Source organism: Abramis brama (genome assembly GCF_963993115.1).
Source record: "Abramis brama genome assembly, chromosome: 10".
Lineage (NCBI taxonomy): Eukaryota > Metazoa > Chordata > Actinopteri > Cypriniformes > Leuciscidae > Abramis > Abramis brama.
Window position 1 is genome coordinate 16,629,891 of NC_139972.1, and position 24,501 is coordinate 16,654,391.

Here is a 24,501-nt window from a genome sequence, read left to right on the forward strand (position 1 = left end):
CAAAGATCATTTTTGCTTCAGAACACACTGACATATGTTAAAGTGAGTCCCTGAGAATGTGTTAAAAATGACACAAACTATGTTAATGAGTTTAACACACTAAATGTGTCAAAAATGTTAACATAAAGATGTGTAACATTACAACATTATGTGCTATCCTTTATAATGAATAAAGGATTATTTATTAGAATGAAATATCAACAATTAAATTCAATCCAGAATAGTACAATACAATTTAAAGCAGTCAAAAAGGAAATGTCCAACATAGAACAAAACAGTTCTTTTCACAATCTCATTAACATGACACATAACCCCACCTTCAAGTAATTTCACTTATTTCCAAACATTTTTGGATTGATGTACATTGGTACATTTTAGTTTAGAAAATATTAAACATTTTAATGTTTTTGAAAGAAGTCTCTTAGGCTCACCAAATATTTAATTTTATACAAAAAATACAGTAAAAACAGTAGGGGAGACCGGGGACGGTTGCGACACTTTTTGCATTTCTCTCAGTTACTCAGAGACTATTTGGACTAGACCAACCAAATTTGTATATATTAAACTTGCATCTGTCTGCTAATTACCCATACCATTTAAAGATGATTACATATGACATATCGTTCTCAGTATTTATTTGAATGGAAGAAGCCAGATGTTGCAACTGACCCCGACCCAGGGAACGGTTGCAACATGTTATAAATACCATAAATTTCACTAAATTAACTTTAGCTTTTTGTCTCAATGAGCACAGAATTCTGAAAATATTAACTGTTTTAGGCCTACTATAATATTATAGTATTATTTATTTATACAATAATATTATTGTAGCCTAGTCATATTTATCAAATAACAGTTATTGAGTTTTGTTTGTTTATGTGTAGAACATAGGCCTACATAATCTCTCCATATTTCAGTGTCAGACAGGAAGAATTGAACAATTTGCAATGCAACAAAATTTTATTAAACATGCTATTATTAAACATAACTTGTTGCAACCGTCCCCAACCCTATCAGTCATGACAGAACATCATATTCCTGCTAGACACACTGATTTTGACACATGCTAACCATGTCACTTAGAAGTCAACAAAACAATAATTCAAACTAAGTAAGTTTTGATTAATTCATACAAAATGTCAGGACAGTATGACAAAAATACATCTCATGAAAAAAATTACTTTCATACCTCCAAAACAAGTTTTGTTCAATAAATGCAGCAGCAGATGTTGAATATGTGTTTTGTCTTCTTGGTGGGGGAGGGTCTAACTGTGCATGTGCAGTATGAGTGTCATCACTCTAGCATGTTTCTGATTGGAGAAAAATGACATGTTGCAACCATCCCCTGTTGCAACTGTCCCCAGTCTCCCCCTAGGCTAATATTGTGTACAATGTAAAACAGCTGTTTTCTATTTGAATATATTTTAAAATGTAATTTATTCCTTTGATGACAAATCTGAATTTTCAGCATCATTACTCCAGTTTTCAGTGTCACATGATCCTTCAAAATCCATTCTTATATGATGATTTGATGCTGAAGAAACATTTCTGATTATTATCAATGGCTGTAGGCTACTCTTTCATCTTTTCCACAGCATAGGAGTAAAAGTGATCATAAAAACAGTCTTTAAAAAGCCAACCTTTGGGAATAAGCATATTTTGTCCACCTTTGGGAAAAAGTAAATGAACCTAAACATAAATGAACTTCTCCTGTTCAGAACTTAGTCTTGCGTAGCCAGACCTATCCCTAGACTCTATCGCTGCTTTTCTTGACCAAGGACTGGCCAAGAGGACATTTGACTGACATGTAACGCAACCAATCACAGTTCGTTTTGTTCTGCGTCATGTTTAGGGGCGTTACAATATAATGCCGGTCGATGTCCCTACAATAACAGACTGGCGTGCAACTAATATATGATTCATTCAAGAATGTTGTAGCCTACAAGTTTACTGCAACAACGGAGCCGCGAACTTCACATACTTTTGAAAATCCAGCGTTTAGTTGATCCTGGTAAGTGCTCACTGTCACAGTTGTAAACACAACGGCGTTCTTCTTCACGAGGGGTTTTGGTGTACAGCATTTGTTTCCAGGTGGACCGATAAAGAACACGACACGCACGTCTCCCGGACATCCTGTAGAATTCAACCAATCAGATCGCGACTTTGAAATTTCTGAAGTGTTTCCAGAAAAGTGACATCTATCAGTCCCCTGTTCCCTGGATGCATACGTGTCCACAACACAAATGTGCTCAGTTCTTCTTCAGAGAAGATCGCTGTTCCAACACTATATAAAAATATAAGAGGGAAAGAGAGGAGAAAGTTACACAAGCATCAAATTGTTTTTAAATTCCATCATACTATAATTCAGAATATATATTTGTAAGTAACACCCTTTAAAAATGATGTCGATTTTGAATCGGGTTTTCCACGCAAATTCGCAGCATTGATCAAAATAAAGCTGCTTGGTTTAGCCATGCTTCAGCTACACTATTGACAATGGAAGTTTTTTTGCCCGCAAAATCTCATCGTAACCTAGCATTTAAAAATATTGTTTTTGTAAATAAACATAAGTAAAAATATGAATTCAAGTATAGGCTAATGTTACAGCTTACCTCAAGAATCTTGCTAGCATCACTGGCATGATTCGGCGTGAATCATCTCCCTGGTAAAAAAGGTGGTTTTCACCAACAGTTTGACGCGAGGGGTAGTTGATAACAAAGTGATATGTTATAAATGTTTTATTTTCAATAGAAGTAAAAACAAAATAGTTGTTGTCATTAACAGACTATTATCTACTACTGAACTGACTGGAACTGGATTCTCTTCACTCAAAGTCAATAGACCTTATTGGTTCAGTTCAACTAACTAATTTAAATGACGGTTGCGTTATAAAAATAACACATGACGTGTGTAAGCACATCAGTCTATTCATATTCTGTTAAATGCTTTGAATAAATTCCCAAGTTGTGTTAACTTTTAAACTACACATAGATATGTGTAAAATAGGTTATTTTTTTCTACACATTTTTAGTTAATATTGACACAAAATGTGTAAATTAGAGTGTTACACATAATTTGTGTAATTTGTCTACACATTCCTTCTAAGAGTGTGTGAAGTGAAACAAAAGTGCCTAGCGTAACATGGGGAAAGATGACATCCTTAAGAACAGTGTGGATTTAGGTATAAGGTTTGCATGTGCAGGATGATGATGCATCAGCCAATGTGTTATTAGGAAATAAATAGCATTTGCTAATTTAGTTGTTATAGCACAAAATGTCAAATATTAAAAGAGGGGTATGATGGCCCCTATATTGGGGTAAGAAGCCCCGCCTGGATAAACTTAAATTACTTTTTATATAATTCTTATCAATATTTATATTTTTTCAAAGTGTCATTAATGTAAAATACTAAATCAACTATACTATTTTAAATGCTATTTTGACAGTTTAGTTAAATAATTGATTTACAGATGACCGACAAAATGATGACCGAATCCCAGTAAAAGAGATTTGTCTGAAAGGTAAAATTATTTTATGACTTATATACAGGCAGAATACCCCAAGGGCCTAATTTTATATTTACTTAAAAATAAAAATTATAACGTTTACTCAACAAATCTAAACACATTAATGTGTTCACAAATAATAGACACAAAAACGTTGATGTTCAACATAATACAATGTCCTATTTTCCTGAGACACAAAATTAGATCAATTAACCTCAAAACTGTTTCGGCTGACAGAATCTCACAAATGTTGGCATTCGATACAATTAAAAATGTTAAAAAGCCATTAATCAAAAGTGCTATATATAAGAGATATTGTGCCAACTATGGTCAGGAGAAAATATTAAGGTGTGTACCCGTTACCTAACTTGTATAATAGATATAATATTAAATTGAATTATACATAAATATAACATCTAGCCTATATTTTTAATAAAGTGTATATATATATTTTTTTTTTTTAAGTATCAAATAAATCATTATAAAATAACAAATAAAGTTATTGTTTGTTATTTAGCGGCGGGGGAAATCATAAAGCGAAATACCGATGGACAAGGACAGCAAAACAAAGCTGTCGCTTTAAGATTCATTGTGAAGCGCGCTCTAGTCTCGCCTCGCGGGCGGACTGAAGCTCCACGCGCTTCATTCTGCAGAGCGCTCACACTCGACCCACTCGAGCATCTTATCCAAACGCCATGCAGTGAGCTGACTGGGAGAACAGCTTCTGAAGTCTGTGCGATATTACAGCCAAATGAGTGACAGAGGGAGTAAACAAAATAGTTAGGCATCAGAGTCATCATGCAATTCCTCATACAAATATCCGCGCGTTTCAGATCAGGCATCACTGACTTTATCGTAATGCGCTGCTGTGAATTTCTCCAAGAGAGCAGCTGAAGTGCTTTTCCCGCTCTTGTTTTATTTTACGAGTTTAAAATTGTTTCGCTTGGCATGTTCCAATGAGAATGTCTTTTGTCTAGAAACTACTAATGCCGTAGATAACAGCGCAAGTCTTGTTGGAAGCCGGACAAATGGCTTTTGTTGTCATAGGAACCCTGTTACTGATGCTCTCCAACATCTACAGCTCTTCAGGTGAGTTAAAACACTAGTTTATTGATCTTATGTTTGACTCAATACTGCAGAGTAAGTTGAATCTGTTAGTTTAAGTCTCAGACTTTCATGTTATTAGCCTATGGTCACTAAGTCTGTTGTCACCTTTATTTATATAGCGCATTTTTACAATGCAGTTTGTTTTAAAGCAAATTTACAGTGATACCAGGAAAACAATGCAACAAAGTTTTTTTTTGGCTGCACAGCAGGTCTAGAAGAAAATAGTGTTGTTGACCAGCTCAAATAAGTTCAGGGTTGATTCATTTCCGTTGTAAAAATCGTTACTTATTAATTTAGTTCATTTATATAGGCCTACACTCTGGAGAAAACAGTGATGTCATCGTCCAGCCCAGTTCAGTTTTCAAACAATGGTGTCAATGCATGCAGATCAGTAATATTGTTGAATATAGGCTACAGTGAATTCTTAATACTGTTGTTGAAGCAACAAAAATGGAACATATATTAAAACAAATCCACAAAAATAATTTTTTTAGAAAATCTTCCATTTACTACCAACGTTGAGTTACATTAGGTCACATCTTGTTACGTAACCACTGTCAACTGACTGCACGTTGTATAAAATGTACATTTATATATAAATTAATTAATATTAGTTAATTGCACACGTTTTCAATCACTTAAATTGTGATTTCTGATGAAGGAAATTAAGTTGAAACTCAAAAAAATCTGATCAAAATAAGTTTTTCTGACAAGTTAAATAAATAATGTTTTTTTTTTTTAAACATAATGGATTTTATAGTGAAATGTGAGACAACAATAAGAGAAAGTTTCCATTAAAACATTAAAAAGATCATAATCACTCTGGATTTAACAAAAGACAGCTGTCTTATAAAATATTCATGTTCAGGCACTTATCAAAGCGTATTACAAGAAAGACTACTGTGTTTGATTTCTTCATTTGGTAGCTAATGATACAAAACAAGTACAGCAGTGCAAATGCAAATTGTGTAAAGAAAGGCATTTCTAGTTATTAGAGATGGTGTTTATTTTTTTCATCCATTATGGCAGTACTCACAGGGGACGTGTCTTAAGTCTGGACATGACATCAACTGTTACACTATATGAGTAAATATTTATACAAGAGCTGTTTCCATGATCTCCTATAGCCTGGAGTATGTTTACCGTCTTTGATTGCGGTGAAATGACCTGTAAGAGACTGACCGAAAATGTTTGGCAGGTGCAAAGAGTGATGCCACTGCTGTATCATCAGTCTGCGGGCGGCATGATGTGTCCCCCCGCTGAGGCCAGCTTAATGGCCTTTTGCATTAAAGGAGACAGCGGCTGCGAGCTTTAGAAAAAGAATTTATGAGTTATGCATCTGTCTCTCCACATTGTGGGGGTGCCCGAGCTGAAAGGATGCTCAAAATAGAGCAACGCTTGTATTAATATGCAGCGGGTTTATCAATTTGACTGTCAGCTGTGAATACGAAAAGCATTGTTTACTTGGAGAAAGTTCTGAGTTAAAACATACTATGAAAGATGATTGATAATGCTAGATAATAGCAGACATAGTCTAGTTGCTAAGAGACGTCTGTACCAAAGGCAGAGCTGTTAGTAGGATGAATTCACAAATTGTTTTTGAAGATGTCCTTAGTCTAAATCTGATCAAATATGACAAAGTTAATGAAATTATTTTTTTAAATAGTCCAATGTATTGTCCATTTATATAGTATATCTAGTATATACATGGATTAACTGCAGCTCTTTAAATCCAGTGATTATTTTAAGACATGTTGACACCATTTACAGTAACAACATCACATGATATCTCTATAGACCAATGATTCATTCGGCTTATTGTTTTTCACTTAGCAAATAAGTGTTCCAGATTTAATTTTCGTAAGTAGATGTGCATGTTCCTTAAATAAGCGGCCATGTGGGTGTGTTTGTTTGTGTGTGTGTTTGTGTTTGTTCATTAGCAGAAAACTGCAGACTGCAAAATCTCCCGCAACTATCATTAATTAATGTAAGAGATCTGAAGCTTAGAACTGACAAAACAAAAGCTGTTCAGCTTGTGTTGCTTAGCAGTTGCAGTCAGGTTAGGGCAAATGCCAACTACAAGAGGTTGAATGGGGTTGACGGAGATAATGACGTTTCTGAAACTATGACAAATGGCCTGAGATGGATCACCCAGCAGAGATGTAAGCTGTCACAGTTAGTCGATAAAGAACAGTTTTTGCTACGCTGTGAAAAGCGATGTGCCTGGCGCAATAATGGGTCTAGGATTCATACCATCAGATCTCTTTCATGAACGAATGTTTTGTTTTGTTCTTTGATCAGTGTGCACCAGTACGCACCCATTAGTAATGTCTGTTGAGAAAAGCATTGGATCATTACTGATCCCAGGGAGCCAGGTTGATGCTCATATTATTTGAATATGTTTGAGGCGAACAGTTTTGAAAATTCGACTGGGCACCGTTTTTCATAACGCATTAGCATTAGTGATGGTACATTAAAGCCCTAAGGAGAAAGAGGGTGAAGCATGCATGTCTAATATTTGTAAATATTAATTACTGTAATGCTTTACATAACGCCATAGCTCGTAGCCATACACTAAATATAACTTGTGTCAACAGTATTCCAAAGGAAGACACTTGATAATCCTGTGTTCAGAATAGCAGATGTTTTTATGACATTTCTATCTGTGTGTCTGTCTGTCTGTCTATTGATTGTTCTGTCTAGATACATTTTCAGGCATTAAGCTTAATTTTATTTTAAAATGATGGTTGTTTGAACTTAGTTTGTTGTATGAACTTATCAGTTATTTCAATTCATTTGAATTCTTTCTTGCGATCAAAATTTCTGTATTATTTCATCATGTCAATTCATCAATTTCATCCCATTTCTTACCTCAATTCTGAATGGTACGGGTGCATACAACTGTGTTGTACAGTTTCTGCTCACCTAAAAAGACAGCCAGTCTTTATTCATTCCTGAGTATTCATTTACCAGCATATTGGATTTCTTCTCTCCCAGCTCTGTTCTGGCATGTCAAAGTTTCTACGTTTTTAGGTTTAAGAATGCGAGGTACATTTTCAGCTAGTAAAATATATCCGAAAACCCATTAAAAATATATTTTTTCCCACCAGTCAGGAAATCACTGATAGAGATGCTGTGAGAATAATCTCTCAGAAATTTCTCATGTGATTTGTGTGTGTAAATATTGTACAGCTCTATGGGTGACTGCATGGCACAATCTTCTCCAAATGTAACCTTTTTTCCTATAAGATATGAACCTGTTAATGTGGTCTTATACCTCTCATTTACACTTTCGAAAGGAAGCAGTGACTGTGTATGTCGTGAAATCACTGACAGATAATTATCCTTTCAAATCAGCATGGCTTTTCATGTGTGATGGGTTTGAAAACCACCGGCTTTTATTTGTTCCTTTCATTCTCTCACAAGGACCAATTAGCTTGCCATAACTTTAAAAATGATGATGTCTCAGAGTAGTGGGGAGTTATAATCTCGAGTGTTGTGAACGGATGGAAACATACTCATGAGTGTAATGTGCAGCGGGAGGCTGATGAACTATTTAGGTGTTCATGACTGAGTTTTTATGAAAGTCATTAGTAACTCATTGGATTTAACTTCACCAAGAATAAACACATTACGCTATCTAAGACTGTTTTCTTCCACTTGAGTATTTTCAGACAAATTAAGTATTTAGTTTTCCATTCCATAGATGATATTATTTTATTGCTGCAAACACTCACCAACTGTTGAGAATTTCCACCCCTTTAATGTCAAGAAAACCCCAACACATGGCCACTGCTGTGCATTGCACTGCAAGTATTCCACCTCTTAAAAGCCCTCACACATAAATAAGAAACCCTCTCTGTTAGTTCTGTAGCCCAGGCCAGAGCAGAATTCGGCACTAATGGGCGGTGAGGTTTGGAGCCTCATTCAACAGCGGCAGCCATGCTAGACTCAGCCTTAATGTCAGCTTCTTTTAACTTCGCACGGATTTCATCTGGCTCTCTGGGCTGAAAGCTTAATAGGTGCTGAGTCATCAGCCTTTGAGAGGTTCATCCCCAGCTCCCTTTCCCACTGGCCATTAGAAGCCTCTCTCCCCTGGTTCCATCCTTTCACTGATGCTGGTGAAGACTATTTGTGTGGTTGAATGGTACACCCTGGTACTCTGTTATCAAAGGCTTTTTTAAATTCTTTTTCACAAAATGTTTTGTAAAATTAAAAAAAAAAAGTTCCACAGACCTGTTAAGCAGTTTCAGCCCTGATTATTTTGTAGTGCTCTACAAATTCTAAAAACTGAAAACTGCATCAGATGTAGTATATTTATTTAACAGACATGCATTTAGCTATTTCATTATAGCCCCTTTCACACAGAATTTCCGGAAAATACACTGATAATGTGTCCCGGGGCTGTTTGATTTTGGTTCATTAACACGGCCAGTGATTTTCTGGAATCTGTGCGTGCGTTCACACACAACCCGTAAAGACACGTGAAATCTCTTGAAAAACCACACTCTTGCATATTTTTTTTTCTGATTCGATCATAAACTAGCGTATCGCGTACCGTTCCATTAAGCTGCCGAATGATCTCAGCCGTCATCACTCTACACACCCCTAACGCTCTGTGTGAAAGGGGCTTATGTTTGTGTTTAAGTAAAGAAAGCTGATTATGGCAATAAACTCAAGTAATGAAGGTTAAAGTCTGTATAAATAATGTAGTCAATAATTTTTTCCCTTAAAACTCATATTTTATCACCAAAATGGCATATTTAAACGTCTTTTTCCTGTGAAATAGCCTAAATTATTTCAATGGCCTTAAATTGGCTTCGAATGTAACTCTACAACCTTGCTTCATTAAGTATACGTGGTCCATGAATATTCATATGAGTCCCGCCTACCCTCACTCATACAGGCTCGTCTAAAAGTCGGTGTATCAGAATAGTAATGCGTTTTATGTATCGCTCTCTACAACGTCGGACTCATAACAGCAAACAGCTAATGTGTTGCTAATTTTACACAAACCATTTTCCTGTTCGCCATCTCAGAGTCAGACAGCTGCCTTCTAACAATCAGCATCCTTAGAAATGCTTTGAACAACTTGAACAAAGGCTACTATTAATGTTCATTATAACATCGTAATACACATCATATACATCATTCTCCGGCTATATTGCTAAATGTATGTGATTATTTATATCAACGGAAAAATATACCGGGATAACCTGGCTTCTCTTGAGACTCCCGTGCTTTACAGCATAGTGAGGATGATATGCTAAAGCCCGCCGGCATATTTATTTTTAACAAGAAGTTAGGTTTAACTGCCTGGTTTGGTTAATTAATTAACACTAAAAGTGCCAAACATTCCTCCAGTATGTCATGTATATGCTTTTAACTGTCACTGTTGATTTCTCGCAGGGTCCCGTCCACGTTTGGAGGATGCTCCTCCCAGGATAGTGGAGGATCCCTCAGATCTGATCGTGTCAAAGGGTGAGCCAGCCACCCTGAACTGCAAGGCAGAGGGTCGGCCCATGCCCACGGTGGAGTGGTATAAAGACGGCGAGCACGTTGAAACTGATAAGGACGACCCTCGCTCCCACCGCATGCTTCTGCCAAGCGGCTCCCTTTTTTTCTTGCGCATCGTTCACGGACGCCGCAGCAAACCCGACGAGGGTGTTTACACTTGTGTCGCCCGCAATTACCTAGGAGAGGCTGTTAGCCGAAATGCCTCGCTGGAAGTAGCCAGTAAGTATTTTCTGATAAATTCCACCTTATTCTGTGTTTCTAGATGGAGCATATCTGTGCTGAAATAGAAGTAATCTATTCCTCTCAGACATGTCCTGAGGTTTTGTTTGTTGAGTTCTTTGTGGCAGGCTGCTGCTGAGTTTCTGCCTGCTGTGACAGTGTGTCCTCCTGCTGGGTGACTCTGCTTTGGGCCTTTGGCTCAGTCGTAATCCAGCTCCTTGGCTCCAGAAAGGCACCATATCCAGCTTCTCCGCCAGAAGAAACTGGATTAGCAAGTTTATTGATTAGAATGGGAATGCAACGAAGTTTGCTCATTAACAAAACAAGCCATGAATTTTTCTGGTGCCTGTTTTCCACGTGGTCTTTTACAGTACACAATTACATTTCTCGTAGCTCCCTGTTCTTTTCAGGAGTCTGATCTGATGGGTCAATCTCATGGCAAGCCCATTTTGATGCATTTACCGACTTGCCGAAAGAAATTATTAAATTATTTCCCCGTTCGAAGCTTAATGAGATCTTAAAATAGACATCTTTAACTGCTGAGGGAGAGTCAAGCCCTTAGAGCCATTACAGACTTTTGCTTACTGTCCCAGAGGACGCTGAGTAGCAGAGCATGCTGGGCGAAAATGATTTGCAATCATGCACTCTGTGGTAGATCCTATCCTGAAATCTGCATACTTACACTCCCTAATAATAGCATGGAAGGGGAATACTAGCTGACTGCAGCACAGTATTTTAAGACCTAAATCTCGTTAAATCTCACTTTTCATTCAAAAATAAAACTGAATGTGGATTTTTTTCGGGCACAAGATTCGCTGAATGATGCTACATGGCCTTTAATTCCAAGTCATAATTACCGCATAGAAAATATGTCGTCTAAGCAAGACTTACAAGATGATTTATTATGTACGATTAAAGCCAGAAAGAGAAAGGACTCATAGCTCTCTAGAGTCCATATAGATCTACACTCAGCACTCCTTTGAGCCTCAAATCAGGCTGGATATTAGCTCGTGCTGCACAGTGCTCATGAATTAAGTGTACGTCCTTGTGGAAGATGAGACTGGGGTCATACACCGGGAGACCCAGCTCACCGCCGGCCGTATCTTCTCCTCAGCAGTGATTAATGTGCTAATTAGAGCTGGACAGTTGCCAGCGCGACCGCTGCATGAGGGCAGAGTGGGTGGTTTATGAAGACGGAGGATCCTGAGGGGTACAACAGGTGAAGGCTGGGGCGAGACTGAGCGATCCTTCACACGTCTTTGAGACCGCATGCATGTCCTGCTGGTCAGATTATAGCAGCAAGCGGATTGAGGTGGGAAAAAAAATATCGTATACTATACATGGGATCAGCCTGTTTGTGATAAGTGAGCAATATTTGCCATGACAAGTCTGATGCGGCCGTGTCCATCTGTTACATATTTCATCTTGGTACTCATAATCATAAAGAGTTGTTGGTTTATGAAATGCTTACTTTGTGCTTTTTTGTTAGTGAGTCAATTGTGTTTTTCAGTATTAGGCACGTGTGATATAATAACTATTCTAGTAGAGTCGTGAATATCCTTTGTGAGAGAAGTTTTGGAACCACATTAATCGTTTGATCTGTGGCCACACTTTCAGCATTTTCGACCAAGAAAGAATGATAATAGCAATAATGAACATTTCAAAATATCGTCTTTTGTCACGACGATTTTCGTCACGTAAGTTTGGAAACTTGTGTTATTTTAATACATACAGATATACTGTAAGTATAAGTTTGCTGTTTGTTATGTTTTTGTCTTTTTTAATAATTTTTTATTTTAAAATAGCTTTCATTTATTTGTATTTCTTATTTTTTATTTTATTTCATTATTTTTATTTTAGTGCTTCAACTTATTTTTTTTCTATCTTAGAAATCTTTCTAATTTTCATTGAAGTTTTTCATCATAATGATGAAATAATATATATATATATATATATATATATATATATATATATATATATATATATATATATATATATATATATAATTATATTTATTATTTCATCATTATTTCAATTACTGATTAGGCCTATTTTTAATATTTTCAAGGTTTAGTTAACAGTACAACACAGGTTTGGAACAACATGATGGTGAGTAAATGATAACAGAATTATCATTTTTGAGTGAACTTTTCCTTTATGCATTAAGACTTCAACATCATAGAGAAACCAGTGCTCGAAGTGGGCTGGTGCGCACTAGGATGCATTACCGGCACTTCTATACTGTATTTTAATCTTAAGCGTACCTTCACTTTTCTTGCGTACCGCCACATCTCACACGTTGCCGGTACTTTGCCACTCAGAGTCAAAGCATCAGTGTCCATCTTACTATTTAAGAACACGTATTTTTAACGGCAAGGCCAACTTTCATGTTAATTTGTTACTTCCATGTTACTGCAAGGCACTTTTTCTTTTTCAAGCACTGAGAGAAATCATATTTGTTAATGGCGGACAAGGTCAAATGGCCATGCATGCATAGAATCGAGAAGTAGGTTCTTCCAATTCAGTACATACTGACAGTACGTGTTTTCAAACAAAAGCCATTTACAGCAGTGAGTTTCAAGCAACACTCACATTTCCTCAAGAATATGTAAAAATTGACTTTATTCTTCAAGGTTTAAACAGCCGTAGCAAGTATAAATCGCTCTCTAAATGCAACACTTCTGTTGTTCATGAGTTTCAAGGTGCTTTGACAAACAAAAGATCTGCATTTTGTGAACATCCAGTGTTGTTTTGTAATATTAAAGGATGCACCAGTGAGAGAAGGTTAAATCTGGGTCTTACACTAATATATTAATCCATCCCATGCTAGACTGTGGTATATTGGGGGATATAGTATTATCCATGTAACATATGTATGCCAAACGACCAATGCTTAATCTGACGCTTGTCATAAAGACAGAATGACAAGTGGCAAGTGCGACTAGTGGTGTCTGTTATTATTTTTTTTAGCAGAGGTAGATATTTAGCTCTCGGCTTGAATACGAATCCATTCACGTATTCTTTTAAAATAGCAGCTTTGTGTTGAAGCTTTTATGCATGAGAAAAGCTGTATCTATTTCAAAGCATTGAATGTGGCAGTCTGTCTGGGGTAGCAAACTGCCGCGTTCCCTGAGCCTGGATTAAGATAAAGTAGGACAAATGAAAAATAAAACTTGCTTAAAAGGCTCTAGCCCAGCTGTCCCTCTTTCTCCCAGTGTGGGATTATAAAGTAATGATGCTCCATGGCAGCTTTTCCCTAATACATCTTTCCCCATGCGCTCTTATCTAAACCCTCTGAAGGGCTGTTATGGGGTTTCTTGCATGCACAATGTTATTGAACAGAACGCACTCACTATTTATCTCGCACATCTTCCATTCTTTTTGTCTATTTCATGTAATATGCATAACATTTTCTGCTGTTGCACTGTGTAATTTTCAGAAGACAATCTCTGGCTCTGTGACGCCAAGTTCTGTCCAGTTATTGATTGTTCAAGAAAGCATGTAGAAGCCGGAAAGCGATATTAAATGGGATGTTATCGGTCCGAAAGGAAGTAAACACAAACGATGTGTGGATTAACCCAGTCACCCTTTCTCTGGGTGAGTCGATTAGCCCAGTCTCGAGACGGGGAGTAACGTGGCGTGGGATTAGCCCACCTCTGGGATGGATTTATTTATGTGGCTTTGAAATGAACAGTAACAACATTCTGTCCAGTCCACACACACACTTCCAGCCATGTGTCGCAATGCCGGCCTGTCGTAACCCTTTGCAACCACATCCACTTTCATGCTCCGCCATATAATTACATGTTAAATGTAATTATGTAGTTGTCACTGTCGCGCTGAAAGTGTAGGAGTGCTTAAGTTAGCCTGAAACATTTCACAATTCTCCTCCCACTTCCATACACACACACACACACACACACACACACACATCGACAGATGGCCGCTTGTCAAAACCGTCTCGGATTCTTCAGGTTAGAATGATTATTCTTTAAAGACCAACGCCTGAGTCACAAATGGGCGAATGTGTTGTGGGTCTCCATAGTGGGGGATGCGAATGAACGGCCGTGTGTAAGGAAGGAGACAGAGCGCGTGGTGAGTCAGTGGTGGGCTATTAATAATGTACATCCCAACAGGCTTGTCATTTACAATCATTCCATGATCTCTACGGGGGGCGGAGAAGAAAGACTTGTGGCCTTTTGAAATGAGCTCAACCTCAAAAATGTCCTTTCACTCCCATAAGTCAAACGCATGAGTTGTGGAAATACCAGTATCACATTTAGACAAATTCACTGTTTTTGGGTGCAGTGATGATGTTTATATTCACTGCAGAAGAAAATCGCTTGTATCTCTGCAACGCGAAGACCCAGAGAGCTCAAAATTCGGGTGAGTTCGGCAATTCGGCAAATTCCCCTCTCTGTGCAAGGGCCCATATGGTAGAGCACAATATAACATTTTGTCATCATGAAAAATTAAAGGTTTCTCACAACAGACTCAAGGATGATACATGTTTTCGATGCCTTTGTTTTCAAAGTTTTTAACATTTTCTTAAAGAAAGTAAAAAGGGACTTTATATTAGAGGAGAACATTGTAAAATTGGGATTACAGTGAAAGTTTCTGGCTTTGTGAAGATGAAATTTACCCAGAAGACAAAGTAATAATACAATATTAGCAAGATTGACATCCTTAGAATAAAAAAACGGACAAAAAAAAAATGTGTGTAATTTGTGTCTATGTCATGTGCATTCGGCTCGAGTGCACTGTAGTAAAAAAGTGACATTGCCAACTACTTGCCTGGCACGTTATTAGTCTTTTTCATGGATTCCGTGTGAACAGGGATCGTTTTGATAATGTTGTCATCTGTACAAAGAAAAACTTTTCCGTTTTTAGCACATCGTTGTTGTGTAAACGTATAATGAACAAAATAGAAACAGGTGTGTTTCCATACATCAATAACCAAAACAAGTGGTGGAAAAATGAGAACAAAGGAAACAGGAAAGAGTCCATGAAAATGAAACAAGATAAACTAAACTGAATGTGAATGTGACAATTAAAGTATTATGGATTATTTATTAATATTATGAATTAGCTTTTATTTCATCATTTCAATTTTAGTTTGTTATTTTTATTGTGCTTTTGTAATTTTTTGTCTTTTTTTTTGTTTTAATTTATTTGTATTACTGTTTTAGTTTTAGTAATTTTAGCACAGCAACATTTCTAAGATTTGTACGTTTAAGTTTTTAATCTAATACATATATTTTATTTTATTTCGGCTTCCCTTCAATTAACAAAATTTAAATCTAATACCTTTAGTTTTAGTGAACAATAACACTTTTTGTATAAACCTAAACAGAAATTTAAGTTTTTTTCTCCAAAATTTTCTGCAGACCCACAACCACCAAGTTTCAAAATGAGCCTAAACAGCATTTTTGGACATTTTGGGCACTGAATCTTGAATTGGAAAGCATCTCGCTATATTTTGAGACACAGCCAATGTATAAGGAAGCAGTTCCTGCTAATTCATGTGGATTTATTTCCGTACATCATTTAAGCAGCAACAGTAATTGGCTTGTACAGCATATGTAAGGGATGATGATGATTTTGCCTTGCATGGTCTGCTCAGTGGAAGGAAGCCAAGCAGAATTAAGAGAATGACCATAGCGTTTTATGCCAGTCACGTGACCCACGGGGCTTTCAGCTGTAGCTAATGAGTCTCTCTGCTCATGTCACTCATCGCACAGATGATTAAAAACCAGATTGCTTTTCATTTTTATTTTTTATGCTTCATAATTGTGTAAAAGTGTAGAGGATGAGAGGGGGAACGAATGGCTTCCCGAACACACCGCCAAGAGGGACGAACCCTGTCAGAGCCAAGCGTGTATCATTCTTACCCATAACTAGGCAAGTGGTATGGCCGAGGGCACTTACGAGCTTTTTGTGCGGGCTGGCCGGCTCTAGGTAAACGGTGACACTATTTTACCCTCTCTTTTCTTAACCACTCATGAATAACACATGGCTTCGTCTCCTGAAAAATGCAACATGCTGTGGGCTGTTTTGGAACAGCCTGTCCTTGTCCTTGCTTGTGCATATGCCTCCTGCGAGTTAAATTCTGTTCAGGAGGTGATGGGCCACCACAGTGGACTGCAGGGGACAGAGAATGTATGCACACTGCCAATTTGTAAGCTCATGCATGCATATATGTATTACCCCACTGTTTTTATGTTTCTGTTTTGGGGCCACCAGTCACCCTCAGCATTAACTATCATTATCATATGGCCATCGGATCTGCACTGATTGGAAGGTGTCCATCGGATGGGTTTTGCGGAATTTGGCAGATGCCTGCATTGGGTTAGTCGGTTGGCCACTTTTCTGCAACATCTGTGCTCTTTCTCTCGTAAAACATGCTTTTATATGCTAGGGATGGCTTGCCTTGTGCTTTTTTTGTACACTGTCAGAGTGGCCCAAGGGAATGAGTGGACGCTCATTTAACAGTGACAGACAACCATGATGGAGTCAGCAGGTCTTACGGCCAACGGGGGGAAAGTAAAACTGAATCATTTAATAGTAAGTTAGTTTAAAAACATAGCTTTAGGGGATGAAATTATTTATTTGTTTGGTAATAACATTTTTAAATGTCAGGTTTGTTGTGGAATTGGCTTTTGGTTCCTGGCACATGGTATTAATTTTAATTAGTATATTTTGTATTAAAATGGCCATTTATTAATTATAATGAAATTATCCTTAAAACATGACTTCCTTCAAAAATGTACCTTTACATACAATTCACTGCAGTTTTCAGCTGAAATGGATCCTAATGGCAGTAAAATACCAACTATTTTTATTCCTCTTCACACAAATTATGATTACAGGGGCAGATTATTGGTTGATAAAGACTTGCGTGGTTTCTTCCACAATACGTTATGACCTCAAAACATTAGTATGTATGGCGTAGTAAACTTGTTCAGTAGCTTACCTGGTACAGCTTTACATTTGTGATGTGGAGCAAACTGGTACGAGTCCCTTGAAACACAACACAAATCACGATAAAAGAGCTCAAAGACTTGAATTATTTTCAAACACGAAAGAGCATTAACCTATTGGTGCCACTAATGGGGCATTTCTAAAATGCTGCAATATGTACAACAACCAACGTTATAAAACAATATATTTTATGTTTAAGGCAAAATATGTGTATATATACAAACATTTAAGTATTTTGAGAGCGTAGCGAGTCGGTGTTCCCTGCCAGGTCTTTTGGCTTGATTTGTTTGCTGCCATTCTCTGATTGGGCTAATTTTCTTCACAGCATCATGTGCAATGTAGTTTTTCACCAGGAATTTTGCTGTTAAACACAATTCTTTAAAAAAACAATACATTGAAATTATGCAAACTGATGGCTTTAACAAAAGCATATACCAGCAATTAACAACCTCAGTGCTCACAACAGGTCTGTTTTTAAAGGTTTACCAGTTATTGTTAAAAATCAGTTTCCCTATGGAGAAAATTAATTGAATTTTTACTTCCAGAACCCAACTGCTGCACTCTATAAGCCTTTATGAGTAAAGCTGCACAATAAGGTTCATTTACATAGAAAGGATACACATTTGCACTGAAAAGAATGAGAGTGGGCTAATTTCAACACATTTCCACCTGGTTAAACTGGATTGCGAGTGGTTAGTGAATAGGACGCAGGAAATTCCATGGCATCTAAAGAATCTAAAATGTGAAGATGGTTTGAGTAAACAAGATTGTGGCAGATTGGGTTGGATCATGGAGTGGTGAAGTTGTTTATGGCCAGGTTGGGTGCCCAGACAACCACTTCAAATCCTAACATGAGTCACTTACTGCCCATAGACAGACCCGCACCATTTGTCCCAGCCTGAAAGATATGAATATTCATAGGTGGGAGATGAGCATGAGTTTAACTAACAAAGAAAATGGAGCACTCGCTTCTCTGGATCTCACCAATAACATGACATTTCAATGAATATTTATAAGTAATTATCACAAGTCATTGCATTTATAAAAGTCTGCCAAAGGACGGTGTAGCCAGGACTCGGTATTACAGCAGAACTGCCGCAGAGGTCATATCATAGTTATGAATCGATGGCTGAATGTATTTATTTAGAATCATTTTCATGCTTTACATTCTACGGTTTCCTTTTGCAGCCAGTGGCCGCTGAAATTACACATTATAATTGAGGTGTTAATCGAAAACATTCATCCACAAAGTGTTGTTTAAGAGATAAGATAGGAAGATAATGCTGCCACACTCGTAATTAATCTGTGAACATTGGTGTACATTTTTATTACCGAAATGCATTTATAATTCACTGAGATGAGAATATGAGTGGCATTTATGTGTGTGTGAGGCTCTGTACCAGCCGCTGTTGTGAGTCTAAAGCCCCGTAGGAGCTCACCCTTTGATGTAGGAAACTCAAAGAGCCCCCTGAGGCAGCTGCCATAGGGCAGGGGTCACATTTTTAATCTGTCAATCACCATTGGGGATTTATGGGTAACTTTTCCTTTATAAGTAGGCATAGAAAAAAGAAGGGGGGCAGAGTTCACAGTGTTTGCCGTTAGCACTGATGCTTAGTAAGATCAACATAACCAACCATTGTTGAATTTGTCTGTCTGCAGAGTTAAAGAATTGGCTTTCCTGTTGGATTTTTGTTTTGCAGGACTTGTGTCCAAAACCTAGTGAGCTGCCTACTAATGGTGCATTGAAATCTTCCTGGGAAGTTCGGGAAGTCGTTATTCTGATGTCCGATGCGTTCATTTCACTTTGGTACAGACAAAACAGAGCAGGTTGCTTTTGATATGAAACAAGAATCAGCTTTCAAATACATCAATATATTTCTAAATATCGCAATTTCAAAATAAAAGTTGAAACCCTATAGCTTTGAGTTTGCATGTTTTGATGTCCACATGTTCTTGTTCAAGCATTCAAGCTCTATCCTAAAGAAGTGACCAAATATTAAAGATAAATGGACATTTGAATTAAATGTTGTTTAGCCAATATTAAACAAGGATTTGATCATGCTGTAAAGTGTAACAACAATAATCAAAAGGCCGTTGGCACCCTCTGCAGGCATTTGTTATAATATATAATGTGCATAAGTTAAATATGATTACATTATGTATTTCAACAGTGTTGTTCATAAAACTATATGATTTACTTTATTTGCTTTACTTTATTTGAATCAATTATTATTGCCTCATTGTTATTAGATATGTATTTTAAATCATTTTAAAGGCTGTTTTTTATGTCTAGTTTTATGACCACAAAAAATATCAGATTACCAGATTAATCGTCAAAATAATTGACCGATTACTCAATTACCAAAATAATCATTTGTGACAGCGCTAGGTTAGTTTATACATTTCAAAATGCACCTGCATTGTTTTGCATTTTGTGTCATTCAGTCGAATAAAATACTATTTTTCCAGTCATATAGTTAGTCATTAAACGTTTCTTAAAAATAGAGTTAAAATATATAAAAAATAATGTAATATACTCGTCGTATTCTTGTGAACCCTATATCGTGTATCGTCTCTTCTCGTGAGCTAAGTGTATCGTCACACCCCTACAGGTTACCTTTTTGCTCAATAATACAGCAAGAATGCACATCAGGTGTGTTTTTGCTCTGTTTTCATTCAATTTAAGGTGCTGTAAACTGAATTGTTATATTATATAGTAATTGAATTATACTATCATATTTTGTATATACAACTTAGATAATTTTATTTTTAAATGAAAAAAGAAATTCATTCAATTCAACAAATTTACCATCATCTACAGATGCTGCATCTATTGCTTCCACCATGTTTCTCACTGACGTGCTTCCAAACTCAAGAAAAAAAGAAAGAAAATCCATAGTGTCTATGTGCATTGAACTTGTAAATCTTTCAGCATGACTTGAATGCACCTTAAGATACCTTGTGTTAGCTGAATTCTAAGGCAACATCACACTAGTTTGTACAGAAAGACAAACCAGAATGCTGTGGGGCAAAGTTAGTTGAGAAACAAATCCAAGATGGCAGACAAAGTGCAAGAAATATAATTCATTCAATAAATAATAGTTTAGACTATTTAGAAAAGGAACACTTTTACTAATTATTTGATTGTGCTACATAGTTGTATGCTTATTAGGAGATTGTAAATTAGCTCAAAAGGGGCATATGAGTAATTAATTATTACACATTTTTATTAATTATAAATATTTTGACATAGAATTAATATTACATTCAATTAACCTGTTCATCCAGCAAACACTCAGTATTAATCGTCTAACAAATTTCAGGAAGCTTTTTTTCTTGGCCACAGAAAAGTAACTTTTTGTACAGTACTACTCAGAACGAGTTGAACGAGTGTCCAGATATGCAGTCTCAGAAGAAAGTCTTGATAGTTAGAAGTTTGATGGTAGGTGAAGTTTCAGTCTGGTTCATCTGGGTTGAGTGAGGAATTGTTATTGGGAGATTTCTCTCTCCCTGACAGAAAGTTGCAACATGGCTTGACGTCTCCAGTCTTTTCCACAAGAGCAGCAATGAGAAAAGAGGGGGTCACTGGTATAGAGGCCCTTTTAACTTCTGCAAGGTTACACCTCCTGAGTTTGGCTTGACCAATGAAGAGGGTGTCATTTCAAGCAGAAAAAGTTTCTTTGTTATTTATGTGCATGATCCGAGTGAGCTGGCAGTTTTGTGTCCCTTTATACTCTGATTAATATAGAGGGTTGCAAAGTTTCCAGAATTTTTGGAAACTTTTCAGGATTATTTGGACATTTTCAGAAATTTACCAGAAATGTTCAGCCCCTTTGCAACCCTATTAACTCTTTCCCTGCCAAATTTTTTTATTTTATTTTTATTATTTTTTATAAAGTTGCCAGCCACCGCCAGCATTTTTGGTCATTTTCAAAAAAGTTCATGGCCCCCAGAATATTTTGTTGTATGAATATCTGAACATGCAGTATATCAAAAGAAAGAACAGACCCTCTGCTTTTAAACAAATCTGTTTTATTTAGCTTCATGCATTCTTTTTTTTTAATCAACACTTGAATGTGGGTAAGTTTCATTAAAAAAAGCAACATTTTGAGCAAAAAGCTGAGAAAATTTTGTTTTTGTCAAAGACTACATCTGGATCAGATTCAGCATGATGATCAAAACATAGATGGAGTAGATCGAGTCCATCAAAACCCCCAAAGCTTGCACAGTCCTGACCACTTCCTGGGTCAACATTTCACTCAATAACATTAGGCCGTTCTGATTTAAATGCTGTTTATTGTTGATAATCGGATTATTTTTCATATGCATCTGCTTGCATATGTGATCGCACGTTTCTGCTTCTTTTTTGCCTATGTTTTGATCAGGAGATACTGTACTCGTTCAGGAGATGCGTAATAACACCCCCTACTTTATAACAATGATAACATGGAAAGCCGTAAAAACGCATCAATGGCAGGAAAGTGTTTTCTCATAAAATCAATGGCGGGGAAAGAGTTAAAATATCAAGCATACAATGCACATTATGAGGAGGTGATATACACCAATGGGTAAGAAAACTAAACAAGGATTTTTTATATGAAGCATGATAACAATATGGTTACATTATCTAATAGTTATATCATAAGGCATGCATAAAACCATATACAATACTAAAGACAGTGATAATACACACAATATACTGGGAATATGCTTGTTCATTCATAGAGAGGTTTGTCTATGAATTAATGGAAAGTCCTTTTTTATGAGCCACATGTGTCTGTTTTAATAGGGAATGCCATTGAGAGTGGACTCTCTCTACATTCCTTTGGTTGGTAAACTGTCTTATCTGTGCTGGTTTGTCTTTGTTGCCATGGTAACCAGGGGCCTGTTCTGCCTTTGGGAGTTGTCACAGACATCTTGGCACCTAGTTTTGTTGTTGGGCGAGGGGTCTGTCTGTTGGATAATTCATTAAATATAATTAATAATTGTGTTTCTGATAGGTCCAGCTGCTACATAACATTTGCAGCAAGGCAGTCTGACAAACTGATTGTTTGGTTAGCAAACATGCTAATGCCAAACTCTCTTGTAAACAGTTCTGAGTAAACGCGAGTTAAATGTTGGTTTTAGTGTAGCTTTACTTCTTTACTAAAGAAAAAAGCATAATTTTGCCAAATACAGTAAATGTGGGTTCTATGTATTGTATGCTTATTTCTGAATTGTGTTGTTAGATTAGCAACAAGCTAATGCCATACTCTATTGACATCAATTCTGTGTCGAATCTCTCATGCAGAGCACTATTTGTGTGGCACACAGAGTTGCTGCCTATTTAGAGCACTCCATATTGGTCACTTATACGGTTCTTGCTTATGCACGTTCAAAAGTTTGGGGTCAGTAAGATTATCAGTGTTTTTACAATGAGTAAAAACATTAATATTGTGAATTATAATTACAATTCCATTTTCAGCAGCCATTATTCCAGTCTTCAGTGTCATATTATCCCTCAGAAATCATTCTAATATGCTGATTTGCTGCTCAAGAAACATTTATTACTATTATCAGTGTTAAAAATGTCCTGGTTGCGTATGCAACCCACCGTTCCCTGAAGGAGGGAACGGAGGATGTAGTCGACTGAATGGGATCACGCTAGGGAGCCTATCTTCTTCGAGCATGCTTGAACAAGCCAATGTGCGCAATGGCGACGTGAATTTGCATCACTTGCTCCGCCCCGCGAGACGGGTACAAATACGGAAGCGGATGCATATACCATCTGTTTTTCGCAGAGACAGCCTTTCCCTTCTGCTGGCCTCCATAACAGATGAAGTGCTGATCTGAGGTCCTGAGGCTTTGCGTTCTGTCAACATACAGTATATCCGTAGAGAACGGACTGGACAGAGAAAAGCCAGGGCTGGGTCTGCCTCCTCCGGGGGCAGCGCTTGCAGGTTCACCACTTGGTCCCGAAAGGGAGTGGTAGGAACCTTGGGCACATATCCAGGCCGGGGTCTCAGTACAACATGAGAGTTAGCCGGCCCGAACTCCAGGCACGATTCGTCAACCGAAAATGCATGCAGGTCCCCTACCCTCTTGATGGAGGCCAAAGCGAGCAGGAGAACTGTTTTCAAAGACAGAACTTTTAACTCAACTGCCCGCAGTGGCTCAAAGGGAGGTCTCTGCAGTGCAGTTAACACCAGAGACAAGTCCCAAGAGGGTATAGAGGGGGGACGAGGGGGATTTAATCTCCTCGCACCCCTCAGGAACCTGACGATCAGGTCATGCTTTCCAACGGATCTCCCATCTACTGCATCGTGATGTGCGGCAATAGAGGCAACATATACTTTGAGGGTGGAGGGAGACAGCCCACGCTCCAACCCCTCTTGCAGGAAAGAAAGCACGGCGCGGATCGAGCAATTTCGGGGGTCTTCTCAATGAGAAGAACACCATTCAACGAATAGGTTCCACTTTAGGGCGTAAGGTCCACGAGGGGAAGTGATGGTGTCTACGACTGACTGTGGTAGATCACCTAGAACCTCTGCGTCCCGTCCAGGGACCAGACATGGAGTTTCTAGAGGTCTGGACGCAGGTGCCATATGGTGCCCCGTCCCTGAGAGAGGAGGTCCTCCCTCAGAGGGATGGGCCAGGGAGGGGCTGTCAAGAGGAGTATGAGTATGGGGAACCAGGACCGGTCGGGCCAATAAGGGGCGACTAGCAAGACCTGCTCCTCTTCCTCCCTGACTATGCACAGTGTCTGTGCAAGAAGACTCACTGGGGGAAACGCATACTTGCGGAGGCCCTGAGGCCAGCTGTGTGCCAGCGCGTCCGTGCCGAGGGTCCCCTTGGTCAGAGAATAGAACAACTGGCAATGGGACGAGTCCGGAGAGGCAAACAGATCTATCTGTGCGGCCCCGAAGTGGTCCCAGATCAGCTGGACCGTCTGGGGATGGAGTCTCCACTCTCCTCTGACCACAAGCTGTCGTGAGAGCGCATCGGCAGCACGATTGAGCAGGCCGGAGATATGAGTGGCACAAAGTGACCTCAGATGCTTCTGACTCCATAGGAGGAGGTGACGGGCGAGTTGCGACATGCGACGGGAGTGTAGTCCACCTTGATGGTTGATGTACGCAGCGGCTGCAGTGTTGTCTGTACGGACCAGTACATGCTTGCCGAGCAGTATGTT

At 38.0% G+C, this 24,501-nt stretch overlaps 1 protein-coding gene across 2 annotated transcripts in view; it reads left to right on the forward strand.

Moving 5' to 3' along the window:
• Positions 1-4,147: 4,147 nt before the first annotated feature.
• The window catches only part of LOC311090714 (roundabout homolog 2), a 56,253-nt gene continuing 35,899 nt past the window's right edge, over positions 4,148-24,501 (forward strand). For both annotated transcript variants that reach the window (XM_084126179.1, XM_084126180.1), the window contains exons 1-2: positions 4,148-4,595; positions 10,023-10,349. In XM_084126179.1, the coding sequence (XP_083982305.1) occupies positions 4,535-4,595; positions 10,023-10,349 (388 nt within the window). In that variant the 5' untranslated portion in view covers positions 4,148-4,534. The remainder of the gene's footprint in view (positions 4,596-10,022; positions 10,350-24,501) is intronic.